This window comes from Trachypithecus francoisi, unplaced genomic scaffold (assembly GCF_009764315.1).
Source record: "Trachypithecus francoisi isolate TF-2019V2 unplaced genomic scaffold, Tfra_2.0 Lachesis_group4, whole genome shotgun sequence".
NCBI lineage: Eukaryota > Metazoa > Chordata > Mammalia > Primates > Cercopithecidae > Trachypithecus > Trachypithecus francoisi.
Window position 1 is genome coordinate 150,509,588 of NW_022681469.1, and position 17,686 is coordinate 150,527,273.

Sequence of the window (17,686 nt, forward strand, 5' to 3'; positions counted from 1 at the left end):
GTAATCCCAGCACTTTGGGAGGCCGAGGTGGGCTGATCACGCAAGCTCAGGAGTTTGAGACCAGCCTGGCCAACATGGTAAAACCCCATCTCTACTAAAAATTAAAAAATGAGCCGGGTCTGGTGGCATGTGCCTGTATTCCCAGCTACTTGAGAGGCTGAGGCAGGAGAATCGCTTGAACCTGGGAGGCAGAGGTTGCAGCAAGCTGAGATCATGCCACTGTACTCCAGCCTGGGTGACAGAGAAACCCTGTCTCAAAAAAAAAATAAAAAGGAAGTGTGGTCTGTACATAGAATATTACACATCCTTAAAAAAGAAGGAAGTCTTAGATCGGGCGCAGTGGCTCACGCCTGTAATCCCAGTACGTTAGGAAGCCAGGGCGGGCAGATCACAAGGTCAAGAGATCGAGACCATCCTGGCCAATGTGGTGAAACCCCCGTCTCTATTAAAATACAAAAATTAGCTGGGCCTGGTAGCGTGTGCCTATAGTCCCAGCTACTTGGCAGGCTGAGACAAGAGAATCACTTGAACCCGGGAGGCGGAGGTTGCAGTGAGCCGAGATCATGCCACTGCACTCCAACCTGGTGACTCCATCCCCGCAAAAAAACAAGGAAGTCCTGTCATGTGCTGCAATATGGTGAACCTTGAGGAGGATGTAATGCTAAGTGAAATAAGAGGACAAGTAGTCTATCATTCTCCTTATGCGAAGTATCTAGTGTCGTCAAAATCATAGAAACAGAAAGTGGAAAGGTGGTTGCCAGGAGCTAGGCAGAGAGGGAGTACAGAATTGGTGTTTAGTGAGTATAGAGTTTCAGTTTTACAAAATGTTTTGGAGATGTGTGGTGTAACAGTGTAAATATACTGGACACTACATAAAAATGGGTAAGATGGTAAATTCAATGTTATGTGTTTTTTACCACGATAAAAAATATGTTTAAAAAATTTTTAGGCCAGGTGGCTCACAGCTACTTTGGGAGGCTGAGGTGGGCAGATCACCTGCGATCAGAAGTTTGAGACCAGCCTGGGCAACATGGTGAAACCCTGTCTCCACAAAAAATACAAAAATTAACCAGGTCTCGTGGTACATGCCTGTAATTTCAGCTGCTCGGGAGGCTGAGGCACGAGAATCACGAACCTGGAAGGCAGAGGTTGCAGTGAGCTGAGATTGTGCCACCGCACTTCAGCCTGGGCTACAGACCCTGTATCAAAAAAAAAAAAAAATCATAAAATAAATTTAAAAAATGTTTAACAGGCAAAGGATTTCACCAAAGAAAATACATGAATGCCCATAAGCTTATGAAAAGGGACTCAACCTCCTTAGTCATTATGGAAATGCAAAGTGAAACTACAATGAGATACCAGTTCCTGCCCAGTGGGACAGCTATAACTTAAAAGAGATAATAACATGTGTTAGTGAGGTGAGGAAAAAGTGGACCCTTCCGATATTGCCGATGGGAATGTGAAATGGTGCGGTCACTTTGGAAACAGTCTAGTAGTCCCTCAAAATGGTAAACATGAAATTACGTGTGGGCCAGACGCAGTGGCTCACGCCTGTAATTCTAGCACTTCACGAGGCTGAGGGGGCGGATCACCTGAGGTCAGGAATTCGAGACCAGCCTGACCAATGTGACAAGACCCCATCTGTGCTAAAAAATACCAAAAACGGGCTGGGCGCAGTGGCTCAAGCCTGTAATCCCAGCACTTTGAGAGGCCGAGACGGGCGGATCACGAGGTCAGGAGATCGAGACCATCCTGGCTAACACGGTGAAACCCCGTCTCTACTAAAAAAGCTACAGAAAACTCGCCGGGCGAGGTGGTGGGCGCCTGTAGTCCCAGCTACCCAGGAGGCTGAGGCAGGAGAATGGCATGAACCCGGGAGGCGGAGCTTGCAGTGAGCTGAGATCCGGCCACAGCACTCCAGCCTGGGTGACAGAGTGAGACTCCGTCTCAGAAAAAAAAAAAAAATACCAAAAATGTAGCCGGGCATGGTGATGGGCACCTGTAATCCCAGCTACTCAGGAGGCTGAGGCAGGAGAATCGCTTGAACCCAGGAGGTGGAGGTTGCAGTGAGCCAAGATCGTGCCTCTGCACTCCAGCCCGGGTGACAGAGCAAGACTCCATCTCAAAAAAAGAAAAAAAAAATTACATATGACCCAACAATTTCATTCCTGGGTGTCTACCCAAAAGATATCATCCACATAAACACTTACACATATGTGTATAAGTGAATTTTTCCTTCTCGGATCATCAAAGGCTAAATAATGCAAGTTAGAAAGCAAACATCCATGTAAACACTTACATAAGTGACCATAGCAGCATGTTTTATAATATCCTGCAAGTAGAAACAACTTTGTCCATCAACAGAGGGTGGGATTAGCCAGAGGGCCAGTTTACTAGCCCTGATTTAAATGATAAAGCTCTCCGTGTCCTCCCAGCAGCTACCTTAAATTCAAACACGACACACAAGAAGCATGCTGATTACAATTATAACAAAATACCACCTTTCACCATTATGATTTAATACTGTTTTTGGAAATCCTGACTATTATGAGAAAAGACAGAGACATACAAAGCCTCAATAGGCTGGGTGCTGTGGCTCACACCTCTACTCCCAACACTTTGGGCGGCTGAGGTGGGAGGATCCCCTGAGTCCAGGAGTTCAAGACCAACCTTGGCAACATGGTGAAAACTCATGTCTACAAAAAATACTAAATTAGCCAGGTGTGGTGGTGCTCCTGCCTGTAGTCCCAGCTACTCTGGAGGCTGAGCAGGAAGATCACTTGAGCCCTTGCTGTTGAGGCTGCAGTGAGCCATGATCATGCCACTCCAGCCTGGGCAACAGAGCAAGACCTTGTCTCAGAAAAGCCTGAATAATTAAGAGGGATGCAAGAATAAATTATTGGCCATTGGTTAGCTGGTTAGTGCTTGGGACAGGAAATGGAAAGAAAAATGCTAGTGACATTTAGGGTTCTGTGATGGTGAGATTGTTGGTGTTTTCTTTTTACCAGTTTCCATACTTTCTTCATTATGGGATTTCTTTGGAAGCTAAAAATATTGCCTGGGCATGGTGGCTCACGCCTGTAATCCCAGCACTTTGGAAGGCTGAGGCAGACAGATCACTTGAGGTCAGGAGTTCGAGACCAGCCTGGACAACATGGTGAAGCCCTGTCTACTAAAAATACAAAAAAGAAAAAAAAAATTAGCTGGATATGGTGGCGGGCACCTGTAGTCCCAGCTACTCAGGAGATGAAGGCTGCAGTGAGCCAAAATGGCACTGCTGCACTCCAGCCTGGGCGACAGAGTGAGACTCCATCTCAAAATATATATATGTAATTTTGAAACATTGGGATAGTTTCCTAAAATAATCTGAAGCATACATCTATATCTAATTAAACAAAAATATTTTGAGCATTTTTTTCTTTGAAATGACGTATTTCTGTACCTTAAGTTTTGCTGTTTTTCTTTCTTTTTTTTTTTGAGACGGAGTCTTGCTCTGTCACCCAGGCTGGAGTGCAGTGGCGCGAACTCGGCTCACTGCAAGCTCCGCCTGCCGGGTTCTCGTGTTTCTCCTGCCTCCGTCTCCTGAGTAGCTGGGACTACGGGCACCCGCCATCATGCCCAGCTAATTTTTTTTTTTTTCTAGTAGAGATGGGATTTCACCGTGTCAGCCAGGATGGTCTTGATCTCCTGACCTCGTGATCCACCCGCCTCGGCCTCCCAAAGTGCTGGGATTACAGGTGTGAGTCACTGTGCTCGGCCTTCTTTTCTTTTTCGGGGGGAGGTGTTTGTGTGTATTTCTTTTAAGTAATTACGTGAACTCTTACTTTTCTTTGGCAACTTGCTATTTCTGTTTCCTAAGCTGGCATTTCATAACTATTTACCCACAAAGGGGAGGCCACATGGTGCTGAGAAAAAGCTCTGGGTTTGAGTTACTTGACAACTCTCACCTTTAAAAGAGGACTTGTACCTTTGTGCCTTTTTCTTTTTTTTAACTTCAATTTATAGCTTCTTTCTTTTCCTTTTTCTTTTTCTTTCTTTCTTTCTTTCTTTTTTTTTTTTTTTTTTTTGAGACAGAGTCTTGCTCTGTCGCCCAGGCTGGAGTGCAGTGGCGCAGTCTCGGCTTACTCCAATCTCTGCCTCCTGGGTTCAAGTGATTCGCCTGCCTCAACCTCCCAAGTAGTTGGGATTACAGGCGTGCACTGCCACACCCGGCTATTTTTTTGTTTTTAGTAGAGACAGGGTTTCGCCATGTTGGCCAGGCTAATCTGGAACTCCTGACTTCAAGTGATCTGCCTGCCTCAGCCTCCCAAAGTGCTGAGATTACAGGCGTGAGCCACCGCGCTCGGTCCCCGTTTTTCTCTTTTTTCGGTTATGAAATTTACTGCTGTGGCCGGGCGCGGTGGCTCAAGCCTGTAATCCCAGCACTTTGGGAGGCCGAGACGGGTGGATCATGAGGTCAGGAGATCGAGACCATCCTGGCTAACACGGTGAAACCCCGTCTCTACTAAAAAATACAAAAAACTAGCCGGGCGTAAACTAGCTGGGCGTGGTGGTGGCGGGCGCCTGTAGTCCCAGCTACTCGGGAGGCTGAGGCAGGAGAATGGCGTGAACCCGGGAGGCGGAGCTTGCAGTGAGCTGAGATCCTGCCACTGCACTCCAGCCTGGGCGACAGGGCAAGACTCCGTCTCAAAAAAAAAAAAAAAGAAATTTCCTGCTGTGCATGAAATAATTTCTAAGATCCCTTCTAGCTCCAACAGATAGTTCTATGATCTTTATTTCTAATGAATCTTTCCTCCTCAGATCATCAAAGTCTAAATAATGCAAGTTAGAATTTCTTTTCATTTGAAAACTAAGAAATACATATTTGGTTGTATGCTGCTATTATATACAATTTTTGCTCTTTTGTTTTTGGACTATTGCTGTTAATCATGTAGCTATTCACAGAATAGGATCACTCACTAGTTCAATTTTTGCACATTACTGATCAAGACTCGCTTGCTGTGGAATCCACAGGGACATACTGGGGTTATTCAGTTATTTAAAAAATTATTTGGCTGGGCGCAGTGGCTCACACCTGTAATCCCAGCACATTGGAAGGCCAAAATGGGCAGATCACCTGAGGTCAGAAGTTCGAGACCAGCCTGACCAACATGGAGAAACCCCATCTCTACTAAAAATACAAAAATTAGCCGGGTGTGGTGGCACATGCCTGTAATTCCAGCTACTTGGGAGGCTGAGGCAGGAGAATTGCTTGAACCTGGGAGGCGGAGGTTGCAGTGAGCCAAGATCGTACCATTGTAATCCACCCTGGGCAACAAGAGTGAAACTCCGTCTCAAAAAAAAAAAAAAAAAAAAAAAAAAATTATTTCTAAAGCCAGTTTAGCATTCAATTTATATTTTGGCACATAGGTAACTAAGATGGTGACCACCTCGTCTGTACAGGCTTCTGATTGTTACCAGGCTCAGGCAAGTATGTTTTCTTTGCCTACCATAACTAAATTACAAAAATTCAGAATGAAATGAGTAATCTGGAATATTTACCACTATCAATAAAAGCCAGGTTTTTTTTCTTCCAAATAGAGTTAGAGTGCACGTTGAAGTGATTTGCTTAATTTCAATAATCAGATTTGTAATTTCTGTGAAGATATTGATCACTTTATTCTCAATGTAAAGATTAAAGATGTCACCTTATTTGTGGATAATCCATGGGGGCAATAGCAAGAAGTCCCTTTTTCACCATAAAGAAACCCAAGCACTTGGGTAAGGTCCCCATCGTGGCATTGAGACCATGGTGGATTAGAGCAGAGGTGCAGAGTGAGTTTAAGGACACTGGATTGCTTGAGCCCAGGAGTTTGAAACCAGCCCAAGCAACATAGCAAGGCCCCGTCTCTAAAAAAAAAAAAAAAAATTGGCTGTGCTTAGTGGCGCAAGCCTGTAGTTCCAGCTACTCAGGAGGCTGGGGCAGGAGGCTCCCTCGAGCCCAAGAGTTGCAGGCTGCAGTCAGCTAAGATCATGCCACTGTACTCCAACCTGGGTGACAGAGTCTCAGTCTTAAAAAAGGAGACTGGCTTCATCACTCACAGGAAATCACTCTTTCTTGGATTTTTTCCCCCTTTTGAGTTATCATTCAGTATATATGAGGTTTGCCTCCAGGAAGAGAATGCTCAGCCAAGCCAACTCAAGCATCTTGTGCCTTGAGTGTGACATCTTTCACTGTCACTATTAGTAGGTTGCTATCCTTGTTTGTATGCTGCCAGCTCTTTTGAATGAATTAGAATGAATCTGTCTTCCCAAGTCTTGTCAACTGTGGGAACCTGATGTGACTGAGACTTCAGGCTAGAGCCTGGGCGGTGTGGTATGGATTTACTGGGTAGCACATGGTGTGTCATCTCCTGATAGACCTTAACTGTGCATCTTCTGCTGACCTCCCTACATCATTTGAAGCCCCTTCCTTTTCACCTTTGATTCCAGAAGACTGCTTTTGAAAAAATAGGCACATTTTAAAACATTTTTAGGAATTCAGATGCATCACTAAATATTTTTTTAAAGTGTCTGGTGCAAGTATGAAAGGTGCTTAAATTAAAGGACTCTGAGCTGGGTGCAGTGGCTCACACCTGTAATCCCAGCACTTAGGTAGGCTGGAGTGGACAGATCACTTGAGGTCAGGAGTTCAAGACCAGCCTGGCCAATGTGGTGAAATCCCATCTCTACTGAAAATACAAAAATTAGCTGGGCGTGGTGGTGCACACCTCTAATCCCAGCTATACAGGAAGCAGAGGCAGGAGAATAGCTTGAAACTGGGAGGCAGAGGTTGCAATAAGCCGAGATCCCGCCACTGCACTCCTGGATGGCAGAGGAAGACTCCATCTAAAAAAAATAAAGGGCTGTAGACTGGCCTGGTGGCTCATGCCTGTAATCCCAGCACTTTGGGAGGCCAAGGCGGGGCAGATCGAGACCAGCCTGGCCAACATGGTGAAACCTCATGCCTACCAAAAACAAAAAATTAGCCAGATGTCATGGTGGGCGCCTGTAATCCCACCTACCCAGGAGGTTGAGCAGGAGAATCTCTTGAACCCAGAAGGTGGAGGTTGCAGTGAGCCAAGATTGCACCACTGCACTCCAACCTGGGCAACAGAGCGAGACTCCATCTAAAAAAAAAAAAAAGCCGGGCATGGTTGCACATGCCCGTAACCCCAAGTACTCAGGACGCTGAGGCACGAGAATAGCCTGAACCTAGGAGATGGAGATTGCAGTGAGCTGAGATCGCACCATTGCACTCCAGCCTGGGAGACAGAGGAAGACTCTGTTTCAAAAAAATTCAAGAGCTGATACCTTTTGCAGTGGGAAATTCTTGAAAGTTTTAAGCCAAATGCCAATTTTTAACTGATCACAATGTGATGTTGTCCATGGAGGCACAATGTATATTAGTACTTTCTTCCATATTTTGTACATAATGAATGCCTTTGGTACTCATTTTCTGAATGGTTTGCTCTGGTAAGAAAGAAAAAAAAGCAAGAGGCAGCTTTGCCTGCACTAGTGATGGCAGCGAGGTTGTACCACCAAAAAGCTTCATTCCCATGGTTCCTCCCTCTGGCATCCAAGAAGTTGCAGAGTGCCTTGTGTGGTTCAGAGAGCAGGGGTGTTTCTCAGGATCTCAGAGTCATCAGCTGCTTTGAAGGTGTGCTTCCTTCACCTGTGTTTTAACGCCCTGCCCCAGGGTGGTCCCTGTCTCCCTTGGGTACAGTGCCGTGTGGCACCTTGGGTGCTCTAGTTCCAGGTTTGCCTTGCTTCCCCTCTCGGTGTTCTGGAGAAACAATGCTTTTTAAGTTGACGGGTCCCATCCTCTGCCAGTTCTAGATTTTATTTCAAGAATCACCAGTGCAACTATATATACATTCTTAGATTGCTGTTTTTATTTTTAATAATTATCATTAAATACTATACATTTTCTCACAAAAATTAGTATAGCTATAGAAAAGTACGCTTACATTTCATATACATTAAAATGACTTTTAGACCAGGTGTGGTGGCTCACGCCTATAATCCCAGCACTTTGGGAGGCTGAGGCGGGCAGATTACTTGAAGTCAGGAGTTTGAGACAAGCCTGGTCAACATAGGGAAATCTTGTCTCTACTGAAATTACAAAAATTAGCTGGGCATGATGGTGGGTGCCTGTAATTCCAGATACTCAGGAGGTTGAGGCAGGAGGATGACTTGAACCCGAGAGGTAGAGGTTGCAGTGAGCTGAGATCCCACCAGTGCACTCCAACCTGGGTGATAGAGCAAGACTCTATCTCAAAAATAGGCCAGGTGCAGTGGCTCACGCCTGTAATCCCAGCACTTTGGGAGGCTGAGGTGGGCAGATAACCTGAGGTCAGGAGTTCGAGACCAGCCTGGCCAGCATGATGAAACCCCATCTCTACTAAAAACACAAAAATTAGCCGGGTGTGGTGGCGGGCGCCTGTAATCCCAGCTACTCAGGAGGCTGAGGCAAGAGAATCGCTTGAACCCAGGAGGTGGAGGTTGCAGTGAGCTGAGATTGTGTCACTGCACTCCAGCTTGGGTGACAGAATGAGATTCCATCTCAAATAATAATAAAGTAAATAACTTTTGATTTGCGTTAGATAACTTGATACTAATTTGATAAACAATTAAGTCTTCATTTTAAACAGCCTGCCCTGAGTATGGCAAAGATTTAGTCTACTGATTCTCGTTGGTGTATCTAATTCAGTGTCTTAAACAAACATCACCTCACTCTTACAGGGCTCGTGCGATCCGCTTCAGACAGGATGGTAATGAAGCCGTTGGAGGATTCTTCTCTCAGATTGGGCAGCTGTACATGGTGCACCATCTTTGGGGTATCTGTTTTTTCCTTTTTGAGTTACTGGGTTTTAAGAGTTCATTACTAAGTTGTACTGGGCAGTAGAGCACATCTTGAGTCAGTAACCTTAACCACTACAGCAACTCCAGACGTCACACAGGGACAGTCTGTACGGGGCTGTTCGGAACTAGCGAGGTCCACAGTACAAGTCCATAGATTGATGGTGTTAGTGAGCTGAAAGTGAGTGGGGATGATGGGGAAAGGAATAAAGGGTGAAGCAAGCACCCCTGGAAGAAGGAGGCCAGGGAAGTCAGAGTGCCTTCCACAGAGTGGTCCCAGCCTTTCTTTGTAGACTGACTTCTTAATTCCTTGGCAGAGGCAGGCCTGCATTTTACCCAGAGCGGCAGCTTCCTGCACATACTCACTGCCTGCCTTTGTAGACGTGGTTCCACTGTCTCAGGACATGGACTCCCTCACCTTTTCCAGCCCCACCCACTTTTGTTTGGCACCATCTTTGGTGTCTTTCCCGTCCTGCCCTAGATGTCACCCCTCCCCAGTAGTGAACATCATCACTCCTCCTGAACCCCCAGAGCCCTGTGTGGTGCTGGTTATTACTGTTGCACTGTGTATGGTGTGCAACCCTCTCAGGCATCCCCATCTATGAATAAGCACAGGTGCTAGAAGGGCCGGATTGGATGGAGGAAGTTTCCATCCCTTTGGCTGTTGGGCCGAGGTCAAGCCAGGTGCATGCTCCATTCACATCAGCACCTGTAGCTGCTCGCAGAGGGCCTCCCAGATGCAGGATCCTGGAATTGCAAACAGGCAGGCACCAGGGTGTGAATGGCGGAGCTATCACAGAGGCTGTGGGGAACACAGGGCAGACCTCCTGTCTCTGCCCTGTGGGGAGGCCTCAAGGCTTCACAGAGCAACAGCAAGATGAAGAGGATTGCTTGAGACCAGGAGTTTGAGGCAACGGTGAGCTATGACTGTGCCACTGCACTCCAGCCTGGGCAATACAGCAAGACCCTGTCTCAAAAAAAAGGTAATTAAGAAGATATTGGCTGGGCACAGTGGCTCATGCCTATAATCCCAGCACTTTGGGAGGCCAAGACAGGTGGATCACCTGAGGTCAGGAGTTAAGAGACCAGCCTGGCCAACATGGTGAAACCTCATCTCTACTAAAAATACAGAAAATTAGGCATGGTGGTGCATGCCTGTAATCCCAGGTACACAGGAGGCTGAGGCAGAAGAATCGGTTGAACTCAAGAGGTGGAGGTTGCAGTGAGCTGAGATCGTGCTACTGCACTCCAGCTCGGGAAACAGCGAGACTCCGTCTCAAAAAAAATAAAAGGAAAGTAAAAAGGAAAGAAGGCATCTGGATGAGATACCTGTGAATTGTACCACGACACAGGTGATCCCCCTCCACCTGAAGCGCCTTTCTTCCCATTCCTACGTCAGTGATGTCCTTTTCAACTTCAACACCCACCTGGTCAACTTGCACCTTTCCCACAGCTCTCCCATTGCTTGCCCTGCTCCCCTGTACACCGTGTCCTTGCATGGGCCACAGCACTCTCCACGGCTGACCTTGCCTGTCTCCTATCCTGGGGCTTCACCACATGGAACACACCCGCTACCCAGATAAGTGTAGTGCGAGATAAATGTTGAGTAAAATTGATCTGACGTTGCTTATCTGTGGTCTCACAGTTTCTGGTCATGAATTTAACATGTTATTGGAGAAGTTCACTTGGTTTATAAAGGTATATCTTATATTCACTAGATTTTAAAGCTTAAGAGGGAATTGTGGCCGGATGTGGTGGCTCACACCTCGAATCCCAGCAGTTTTGGAGGCTGAGTCGGGAGGATCACTAGAGTCCAGGTGTTTGAGACCAGCCTGGGCAACATAGTGAGACCCCATCTCAAACAAGCAAATAATTTTTTTAACTTAAGAATGGGCCAGGCGTGGTGGCTCACCCCTGTAATTCTACCACTTTGGGAGATTGGGAGATTGAGGTGGTTTGATGATTTGAGCCCAGGAGTTTGACGTCTGCCTGGTCACAAAAAAATACACAATTAGCCAATGTAGTAGCGCTTTCCTGTAGTCCCAGCTATTCAGCGGGCTGAGGTGGGAGGATCACTTGAGTGTAGGAGGTCAAGACCGTGGTGAACCATCATCATGCTACTGGGCTCCAGCCTGGCTGACAGAATGACCCTGTCTCAAAAAAAAAAAAAAAACTGAAAGTGCTTTTCCCACATGGCCTAATATAATTTTGCTCAGTGTTTCCCCAGCCCAGTATATTACACACCTGAAGTAGTCCCTGAGAAAACTAGATGCCCTTGTGAAGCAAGACCTTAACGTATGTATGGGTAGAATGCAGGGTATATGTTTTAAGTCTGCTTCTCTGTGTGGTTATTTTTAAGCTTACAGGGATCTTCAGACCAGGGAAGACATACGGAATGCAGCATGGCACAAACATGGCTGGGAGGAACTGGTATATTACACAGGTAATCTCTTAACAGCCATGAAATAACGCTTTTTGTCTTACTGTTTCAATCATGTTCTTTCAGCCTAACACTAATAGGTGGCTTTTGTAATAGTGTGTTACTAGGATAGTGAGTCATCAGGTTGGGCGGGGAAGGGAGATAGTCAATTTTTCTCTAATACTTACATGACTTTTTTCAATAAAGCAGAATATCCATTCTTTCAAATATGTTTATCATCTGTTACAGTTTTCAGACCCTTGGATGTTGTAAATTGTACATCATTACCTTTTTTTGTAGATTTCTGTATTGTCTGAAAACTTATTACAGAAATAAAATTTTTTCTAAGCTTTCCTTTTCCATCAAAATTGTGAGTATCCCAAATCAGAACTTAATATATCAGTTAAAGAGTGATTTTGAAATTAGATAAATTAAACTTCCTGTATGTACAGTATGTATACATGGGTACATAATACATGCATGTGCACATACATAAGTATATTATGAAACGCTGTTTGCTTGATTTTTATAAGAAAACAGTTGGCTGAATGTAACCCAGTGGCATTGGTAGAGGTAATCAGTACCAGCCATGTTGCATGGCAAGTATATTTCTGGCCGGGCGCAGTGGCTCACGCCTGTATTCCCAGCACTTTGGGAGGCTGAGGCGGGCAGATCACCTGAGGTCGGGAGTTCGACACCAGCCTGACCAACATGATGAAACCTGTCTCAATTTGAGAGGCTGAGGCAGGAGAATCGCTTGAACCTGGGAAGTGGAGATTGTGCCACTGCACTCCAGCCTGGATGACAAAGCAAGACTCCGTCTCAAAAAAAAAAAAAAGTATATCTCAGCCCATATTCTACCAAGAAAATAAAAGAGTAATTTGTCCTAGAAAGTAGATGTTACCTTGTCTTTCAGTTCAAGAGATTATATAACGTATAATTGCATGTTATAATTATATAATTTTATTTGATTTTGCTGCTTACTCAAAGAACGTTTGAGAAGTCACCATTCTTCCTCACAATAAGACAATACAGACTTTCCCCACCTCCTACAAATAAAACAAATCTCCAGGTAGCATCTGTTGTAATTTTTTCTTCCTTTTTTTTTCTTTTTTTTTTTTGAGATGGAGTCTTGTTCTGTCACCAGGCTGGAGTGCAGTGACGCGATCTCGGCTCACTGCAACCTCTGCGTCCTGGGTTCAAGCGATTTCTCCTATCTCAGCCTCCTGAATAGCTGTGATTACAGGCAGGCACCACCACACCCAGCTAAGTTTTGTATTTTTAGTAGAGACGGGGTTTCACCTTGTTGGCCAGGATGGTCTGGATTTCCTGACCTTGTGGTCCACCTGCCTTGGCCTCCCAAAGTGCTGGGATTGCAGGTGTGAGCCATCGCGCCCAGCTGATGTGTTGTAATTTTAATAGCATCTTGTAGGATGCCAGCTGATACAGGGCCCACTTCTATATTTCTGCCCTTGAGGTTAATCCTGTATATTATGACATTCTCTTGTTTTCAAGCAGCACAATCTGTGTTAGTGTCATTTACCATAATGTGTTTAGAAAAGAACAAGTGCAGTAACCCTGATCCTATTTTCAGTTCCACTTATTCAGGAAATGGAATCCAGAATCATGATCCCACTGAAGACCTCGCCCCTCCAGTAAAGCTGTAGAGTTTCTATGTGCCTACATACATTTCTGTGACAAGTATTTGTCATAAATTAATTTTAATTGTATATCAAGTAAAAAAGAAACACTGAGGTTTAAGCTGCTGTATATAGCTTGTGAGAAACCTCTTTTCTTTAAAATTTACATAATCACAAGAAAGGAAAGAATTACAGTTGGACTGATTGTGACAGTGCCCTGTTGTCCTCTTTGAAACACCCCCGTATTGTCCAGTGTACCTTATAACACTTAGCCACTTCTCCCCACCCTCCAGGAGGGGTCCACATTGAATTCTGAATCATCTTAAAAATAAGATTCCAACCACAAAAACAATTAGCCATTTCTTTACTAAAAAACAAAAAACAAATCTGTTTTATAATTACAGATTTTTAGACAAATTTCTTGTATCAGGAAGAAATACAAATTTTGTCATGTTTCTCAAGCAGTTTTTCTGAGTAGTTTCTGAGGAGGAGCAAATTACAAGTGTGCCCAATAACTGAAAATGTTTTAACTCACTCTCATTTGTAAGCAGTCCACATAGTAGACAATGGGTTTTCCAAGCTGGACAAGGTACATTTAATCAGTAAATCAGTTTCCCATCATGTATCGTGATGTTTCAGTGTGAGACACAAAAACAATGGCTTGAAACTTGTGTATCATATGTGATTTTGAAATGAACACCTTGAATAGCACTAATTTTTATTTGTGATATTTTTCTATAACAAAACAAGTAGCACTAGGAAAAGAGGTTTTATTTTGTAAACGATCGTTTGTGACCTCAGACACTCTCTGGCTAATATTTTAATAAGTTCACAGCAGATCATTCTGAGATCATGGATGAGGGGTGGTGCATGTTGAGATTTAAATTGGCATAAAGCTGCATCCTTTTTGTCTAGCTGTTTGATTTCATTGTTTAATATGGTGTGCCAATTTCATGACTGTTACCATGTGAAAGTCCTGTTGAAATGAACAATCATGTCTGCCCCACAATCAAGGATGCCTGTGTGAAGTGTGAGTCAATCTCATACCCAGTGTCAGACTTTTACATGTCAATGATTTTCTCCAAGAACATAGAAAAGTCAATAAAATCCTCTTAATTTTCACATATCACGTTTGGAATTTTGTTTTTTTTAATTTGTTCTGAGAATGACAGACATGCTGTGAATGACCCTGTCACTCTTGCAAAATAGCTTGTCACAAAGGATTGAAGGAAGTGAGGAAGTCAGCTGGCTTCTGGGGAAAATCCCTCCAAAGGAACAAAGTATGAGGCCCTGGGCAAGGTCATGCCTTGTATGTGCCGAGGGCAGCAGAAGCCAGTGGCGGAAGCAGACATGAGGGAGAGCGTGGTGGGACATGAGCTCAGAGCTCACAGGGCTGGATCCCTTGAGTGTTGGAGGCCATTAGAAAGACCCTAGTCCAGGCCCAATGGCTCACACAAGTAATTCCAACACTTTGGGAGGCCGAGGCCCAAGAATCCCTTGAGCGCAGGAGTTTGAGACCAGCCTGGGCAACATGAATGAAACCTTATCTCTACAAAAAATCGAAAAATTAGCTGGGCATGGTAGCATGTGCCTGTAGTCCCAGCTACTCAGGAGGCTGAGGCAGGAGGATTGCTTGAGCCCAGGAGGTCGAGGCTGTAATGAGCTGTGATCACACCACTGCACTGCAGCCTGGGCAAGAGAGCTAGACCTTGCTCAAAAAATTAATAAGGCTGGGCACAGTGACTCACGCCTCAAATCCCAGCACTTTGGGACGCCAAGGCAGGCAGATGACTTGAGGCCAGGAGTTTGAGATCAGCCTAGCCAACGTGGAAAACCCCATCTCTACTAAAAACACAAAAATTAGCCGGATGTGGTGGCACATGCCTATAATCACAGCTACTTGGGAGGCTGAGGTAGGAGAATTGCTGAACCTGGGAGGCAGAGATTGCAGTGAGCCAAGAATGTGCCACTGCACTCCAGCCTGTGCGACACAGCGAGACTCCATCTGCAAACAAAAAATAATAAAAAGACCTTGGCTTTTATTATAAGGGAGATGGGAGATGAGATCCGCTGGAGGCTTTCAAGCAGAGGAAAGGCATGATCTGACTTACATTTTCCTTTTTTTTTTTTTTTGAGATAGAGTCTCACTGTGTCACCCAGGCTGGAGTGCAGTGGCACAATCTCGGCTCACTGCAACCTCTGCCTCCTGGGTTCAAGCGATTCTCCTGCCTCAGCCTCCAAGTAGCTGGGACTACAGGCACATGCCACCACACCTGGCTAATTTTTTGGTGTTTTTAGTAGAGACAAGGTTTTACCATGTTAGCCAGAATGGTCTCGATCTCCTGACCTCATGATCCTCCTGCCTTGGCCTCCCAAAGTGCTGAAATTACAGGCATGAGCCACCATGCCCAGCCCTGTATTTTCAGTGGTAACTTCAATAAGGAGTAGCAGTAAAAGTAAACAGAATGGGCCAGGCACGGTGGCTCATGCCTGTAGTCCCAGCACTTTGGGAGGCCAAGGCAGGCAGATCACCTGAGGTCAGTTCAAGACCAGGCTGACCAACATGCAGAAACCCCATCTCCACTAAAAATACAAAATTAGCGGGGCGTGGTGGTGCATGCCTGTAATCCCAGCTACTTGGGAGGCTGAGGCAAGAGAATCACCTGAACCTGGGAGGCAGAGTTTGCAGTGAGCCAAGATCGCACCATTGCACTCCAGCCTGGGCAACAAGAGTGAAACTCCATCCCAAAAAATAATAATAAGTAGGCAGAATGGCCAGATTCTAAATATATTTTGATTGTAGAGCCAACATGAATTCCTGAACAAGTGATTGTGGAGTGTGAGTGAAAGAAAAAAGTGATTTTAGTTTTTGGCCCGAGCACTTGGAAGGCTGGGGAAGGTGGAACAGATTTGGGGGAATGAAGATCAGATATTCTATTCTACTCATGCTGAGTTGGAGATATCTCTGCACAGATCCAGGGGGAGATGTCAAGTAGGTCTTGGTTATGAGTCTGGAATTTAAGCGAGCCTTCTGGCCTGGAGATGCACATTTGCAAATTGTCCACATAAGTTGAAGTGAGGCAGCCAGATGTGGTGGCTCACGCCTGTAATCCCAGCACTTTGGGAAGCCGAGGCGGGAGGATCACCTGAGGTCAGGAGTTCAAGATGAGCCTGGCCAACATGGTGAAACCCCGTTTCTACTAAAAATACAGAAATTAGCTGGGCATGGGGGTGGGCACCTATTAATCCCAGCTACTTGGGAGGCTGAGGCAGGAGAATCGCTTGAACCCAGGAGGTGGAGGTTGCAGTGAGCTGAGATTGCACCACTGCACTCCAGCCTGGGTGACAGAGCGAGACCCTGTCTCAAAAAAAGAAAAAAAAGACGAGCTTACCAAGCGAGTGACTATAGTCAGATGAGAGGATCAAGGTGAGGAGGAACCTGCAAAAAAGACTAAGAAACCACCAGGGAACTCAGCAGACACTCAAGCAAGCAGAGTGTCATGAGTGTCAGGAAGTCGAGACCAGCCAGGCCAACAAAACAAAACCCTGTCTCTACTAAAAATTCAAAAATGAGCCGGGTGTGGTGGTATACACCTGTAATCCCAGCCACTGGGGAGGCTGAGGCAGGATAATCACTTGAACCCGGGAGGCAGAGGTTGCAGGTATTGCGCCACTGCACTCCAGCCTGGGGGACAGAGTGTGATTCCATCTCAAAAAAAAAAAAAAAAGGAGGAAGATTTTTAACTCAGTGTCTCAGAGGCAGTAGCCTCCCTCTGGGACAGCCCATACCGCAAGATAATCAGTTACTTTCCTGCCCTTTTAGTGTTCTATAAGTAAAATTCTTAGAATGGCTTGTATTTCTAGGTGACTAAAACTACATAGATAGATAGATAGAGATAGATATTCTTCTCTTTCTTTGGATATTTACCTGACAAGCTTCCGCTGATATCAAGTAGTGGTTTTGTTTTGTTTTAGAGACAGTCTTGCTTTGTCACTCAGGCTGGAGTGCAATGGCGTGACCTTAGCTCACTGCAGCCTCGACCTCCTAGGTTCAGGTGACCCTCCCACCTCAGCCTCTTGAGTAGCTGAGACTACAGTGCATGCACCATGCCTGGCTAAGTTTTAATTTTCTGTAGACACAGGGTTTCCTTACGTTGCCCAAGCTGGTCTCAAACTCCTGGGCTTAAGCAGCCTTCCTGCCTGGGCCTCCCAAAGTGTTGAGATTACAGGCATTAGCCACTGCGCTTGGTCACCCATTGCTTTAATTTAGGGCCTTTAAGATGGACAGCAGCCCTCCAATGATTAGGAGAGGCCCAAGATAGAAATAAAGAGTTTATCACTTGGCCAGGCACGGTGGCTGATGCCTGTCCCAGCATTTTGGGAGGCCGAGGCAGGAGAATCACTTGAGTACAGGAGTTGGAGACCAGCCTGGGCAATTTCTGTAGACCCTGTGTCTACAACAAATTTAAAAATTAGCCAGGTATGATGGTCGGTGTCTGTGGTCCCAGCTACCTGAGAGGCTGAGGCAAGAGGATCCCTTGAGCCTGGGACATCAAGGCTGCAGTGGGCTGTGTTCGTATCACTGTACTCCAGCCTGGGTGACGAAGTCAGAGCCTGTCAAAAAACCAAACAAACAAACAATAAAACAAAAAACCAGTTTATCACTTAAAGTTCCTAGGGATACACAATACTCCTGGAGGCCACACACAGGCGGTCAGAAAGAGACTTGGGGCCAGCGCCTTTAGTG

General features: G+C 45.5%; 1 protein-coding gene across 4 annotated transcripts in view; it reads left to right on the plus strand.

Moving 5' to 3' along the window:
- NIPSNAP2 (nipsnap homolog 2) overlaps positions 1-14,065 on the plus strand; it is a 38,022-nt gene extending 23,957 nt beyond the window's left edge. For 3 of the 4 annotated variants that reach the window (XM_033194539.1, XM_033194540.1, XM_033194542.1), the window contains 3 exons: positions 8,764-8,858; positions 11,240-11,323; positions 12,894-14,065. In XM_033194539.1, coding sequence (XP_033050430.1) covers positions 8,764-8,858; positions 11,240-11,323; positions 12,894-12,958 — 244 coding nt within the window. In that variant the 3' untranslated portion in view covers positions 12,959-14,065. Of the gene's footprint in view, positions 1-5,409; positions 5,467-8,763; positions 8,859-11,239; positions 11,324-12,893 lie in introns of all 4 variants that reach the window. The other variant, XR_004433263.1, reaches the window with a different exon arrangement.
- Positions 14,066-17,686: the final 3,621 nt, after the last annotated feature.